General features: G+C 38.5%; 2 protein-coding genes across 3 annotated transcripts in view; one reads left to right on the plus strand and one right to left on the minus strand.

Annotated features, from left to right (window-relative positions):
• Positions 1-2,846, minus strand: part of LOC138051414 (dnaJ homolog subfamily C member 11-like) — a 126,967-nt gene extending 124,121 nt beyond the window's left edge. For both annotated transcript variants that reach the window (XM_068897608.1, XM_068897607.1), the window contains exons 1-3: positions 2,748-2,846; positions 2,583-2,669; positions 350-392 (exon numbers count right to left, since the gene is read on the minus strand). In XM_068897608.1, coding sequence (XP_068753709.1) covers positions 350-392; positions 2,583-2,669; positions 2,748-2,813 — 196 coding nt within the window. In that variant the 5' untranslated portion in view covers positions 2,814-2,846. The remainder of the gene's footprint in view (positions 1-349; positions 393-2,582; positions 2,670-2,747) is intronic.
• The window catches only part of LOC138051401 (tetratricopeptide repeat protein 28-like), a 695,954-nt gene that overhangs the window by 459,964 nt on the left and 231,969 nt on the right, over positions 1-4,021 (plus strand). The gene's annotated exons all lie outside the window — the stretch shown is intronic.

Consider the following 4,021-nt stretch of genomic DNA (forward strand, 5'->3'; position numbering starts at 1 on the left):
TCAAAGCAAATAAAAAAGTGAATTTTCAATCAAAAGGTTCTAAAAACTTAACAATGTACATGTATTTGGGACGATTTTGGGTAATAAGTAAAGTGGAAAAGTTTGTTGCAGTGATTGGGACTTAAAGCCCCTTATCCCGGCATCAACTGCATCATAGTTCATTTAAGCAATAGACCACAAGTTTGTATTTCAATGCATGAAATGGCCATCACAATATGCTTTGTTTCTAATCAGGCATACAATACAACAACCAGTACTTGAAACTGACATTAGGCTTTCTTATACTAAATCTAACTTTAGAAAGCAATCATTTGCCTCAATTTTAAGTTACATTGTGCAAGAGTTATACCTTCATAAGCTTTTTGGATTTTACTGAATAGCTCCTCTGCAATCTGTGACGACAGATAGAAACCTCGTGAATATTACACTTTTAATGAATTTGAGATCAATGACTAAACTTAATCACAATCCTCAAAAATAAAATAAAAAAGTAAAATCAACAGTAAGATTAGAGTTGCTGTAAGTAACTGCAGAATATCCCACTCCTTTTTGCCAAGGCAGGTATTTTTTACAGGTCACAAGTCACAGGTCAGGTTTACAGGTCATCATCTTAACATCACTAAAACAACCACAATCCTTTTCTTATGTAACCTTAAACCAAAATAATAGTTTTTAGGCCTAGGGTTAGCATTAATAAACGGTTTAGGAATGTTTTATCAACAATACAACAATGATCCGTAAACCTGACCTGTGACTTGTAAAAAATACCTGCCACTTTTTGCCACTCATTCATTTTGGTGGGGGTTTCTAGAAAACAAAGAACCTAGAAAACGAAGACTGAAGACCAAAGGCCTAGGAAACGAAGACCCCCCTTAAAATCAATTTCCAAGTGATTTTACGGGGGAGTCTTCGTTTTCTAGGTCTTCATTTTCTAGATCTGGAATTAACGAAGACCCTGGTCAAACTTTTGGGTAGTTGAAAACCGCATTGTTTTGTATACTCCTCTATGCCTAAAAGTAGTTATTGAGCTGGGTCAAAACGTTTGGATAGAAATTCGAGATTTTGCAACAGTTTTCTATTTTCCTTACACACACATTGCAAACAAGTTGTGAAGAATTTTCGATTTTTTAAAATGGATTCCAGCCACATTTGTTAGTCGTTCAGGCAAACGATTTCTTTTTCAGAGATGGTCTGAACAAATTCACACACGATTTTGTTGAGACATGTTCCGCCAGTAAACTCTTTCACAAACTCGTCACCACACGTTGTTGAAAGGTTGCTCCTTTTCCGGGCGACGGTGTTTTGGTTTCACACTTCTCTCCGCCATGAGTTTTTTTGAATAATGCGCGGTAAACCACATTCCTGCGTAGCGTATTAATAAACGGTTTAGGAATGTTTTATCAACAATACAACAATGATCCGTAAACCTGACCTGTGACTTGTAAAAAATACCTGCCACTTTTTGCCACTCATTCATTTTGGTGGGGGTTTCTAGAAAACTAAGAACCTAGAAAACGAAGACTGTAGACCAAAGGCCTAGAAAACGAAGACCCCCCTTAAAATCAATTTCCAAGTGATTTTACGGGGGAGTCTTCGTTTTCTAGGTCTTCATTTTCTAGATCTGGAATTAACGAAGACCCTGGTCAAACTTTTGGGCAGTTGAAAACCGCATTGTTTCGTATACTCCTCTATGTCTAAAAGTAGTTATTGAGCCGTTTCCAAGTGATTTTAAGGGAATAGATGCCAAGTCTCCAGCTTTCGGCTGGAGACTCCAGCTTTCACACTCAATCTCCAGCTCTCCAGCCAAGTAAGCAAAATCTCCAGTTGAGCCTGGGTTATCAAATATAAAATTATTGTTCCACAAACGTAAAACTGTTCATGATCTGCGAAATCGTGAAATCGTCGAGAAATCAGCGGCAAATTGACGAGAAATCAAGAAATTCTAGACCCCAGAGTCCTTTTCTTCTCACTGCGCGTGTTTGTTTGCCCGAAGTGACATGGTAAAATGTGTCATTAGATCAACTCAGAATGCAGGAAAAGTGATCTAGGACAACTCAGATTTAAAAATTTTCCCTTGGGGGAAGGGGAGGGCATCCCCCCTGGACTCCCCTCGAAAAGTTTGCGCCTTTGTTGCTCGCTTGGATTAGGCGCTCCATCAAATCTCCAGCGAGCCTCTCCCTACAACTTGGCATCTATGTAAGGGCGGTCTTCGTTTTCTAGGGTCTTCGTTTTCTAGACACCCATTTTGGACAATAACAATAAACTTAAAGTAACGGGTGTTCTTTTATTCAATGACATGCAAATAACTGGAAGGGCATCATGCTCCTAGAGAACATACGAACAAAAACAATTTAATTGTCAGAGTCAAGGAGATATAACGTATGTATATACGTATTTCAAATGGCTACTTGAATTGGACAAGCAGTTAGCTGGTTATTAGACATACACTTTAGTTAACAAGGACTATCTACCCAACAGCACACAGAGAGTACTTTTAGACATGCAAATCAACGTGTTGGCAAAGATTCAGAATCTGAGTCTTTATTCCATCAGACGTCACGATAAATTGTAAACAAACTCACTTTCTTTTTCGCGGGATCTCGGTGTTTATCGGGATGATACAACATGCACATTCGCCTGTAAGCAGCTTTAATCTCATTTTCATTCGCCTGAAATGAAACGAAATTCAAATAAGATTATTTTAAAAGTGTTTTTCTAAGCTTGTGTGGTTTCTTGGATTTTTCTACCTCTCTTCTGACGTTCAAAATAGCGTAGTAATCCACTATTTCTTCTTGATCTTCAGATTCCGCCATTTTGAAACACCGCTGGTTATTATTTGCTAAAACGCTGGCTCAGGGCGACCCCAAAACATGGAATGACGAAAATGTGGTAACTACTATCCATCCTAAAACGTTGAATGGCAGAAAATCTTCCCAAATCTTATGTTGTCATTTATTCTGAAATGTGGAGGTTTGGGAACATGACTTTCTATCAACGGGAAGTAATAGTTGTTAAAGGGAAACATATTTTCAATTCTTTTAAAGAAACGAGTTTTTTCCTTTCAAAGGGGCGTCGGAAGCAACAAAATTACTCTAACAGTGGCCGCGACAAGTTCCTATCTCGTCATTTTCATATAAGATTGCAAATGGTTTGAACCCAGGAGTCACATCATCATTAAGTAAAGTACGATCGTCCGGGTGAGTGTAGTCCTGAGAAGGACTGTTTGAGATGACATTGACTGACGTTTCGACAACCTGAGCGGAGGTCATCTTCAGAGTCAAGTGATTTGTGTAACGTCAGTAGAACTCCGGTCGTAGATGCCATCGGTCAACTTGGCCGTGATGTCAATGTCATCTCACACAGTTCTTCTCAGGACTACACTCACCTGGACGATCATACTTTACTTAATGATCATTTTCAAATACTTAGAACTTTTTTTTGTGAAATTCCAAAATGTTTAGTCAATACCAAACCTCAAACAGTTCCGCAAGTGGCGACCACTCTTCAATCAAATACTTTTTTTTTTTTTAACCCCTGTAATTTTTCATTGACTACACCATCAATTTTATAAGCTAATTTTTTTTTACTCCGTGTTGTTTGTCATTTGCGATTTTCCGCTATTCATCCTTTTAGGATTTAGGGCGATTTTCCGTCATTCTGTTTTTTAGGATTTGGGGCGATTTTCCGTCATTCCACCATTCCATCATTCCTTATTTTAGAGTCGCCCCTGGTTCATACTTCTAACAAACGGTAATGATTCCGTATCAACGGCTAGTAACGTGAAATAACGGCTAATGATGTGGAGTAACGTCTAGTGATAATTAATGATGGCTAGTGCTGAGCAGTGACGGCTAAGAACGTGATATTGATGTATCGTGTAAAGAATTTTAGATGGACTTTTCATCTAGTGTACTTGAGCACGGAATTACCACCGCAAACTTTCACAATATCATCGGTGATTGGTTACTTAAGGGAGCACACCTCCGTTTTTACCATATTTGGAAAATCACATTGTCGCCTG

The sequence above is a fragment of the Montipora capricornis genome, chromosome 6 (assembly GCF_036669925.1).
Source record: "Montipora capricornis isolate CH-2021 chromosome 6, ASM3666992v2, whole genome shotgun sequence".
NCBI classification, from domain to species: domain Eukaryota; kingdom Metazoa; phylum Cnidaria; class Anthozoa; order Scleractinia; family Acroporidae; genus Montipora; species Montipora capricornis.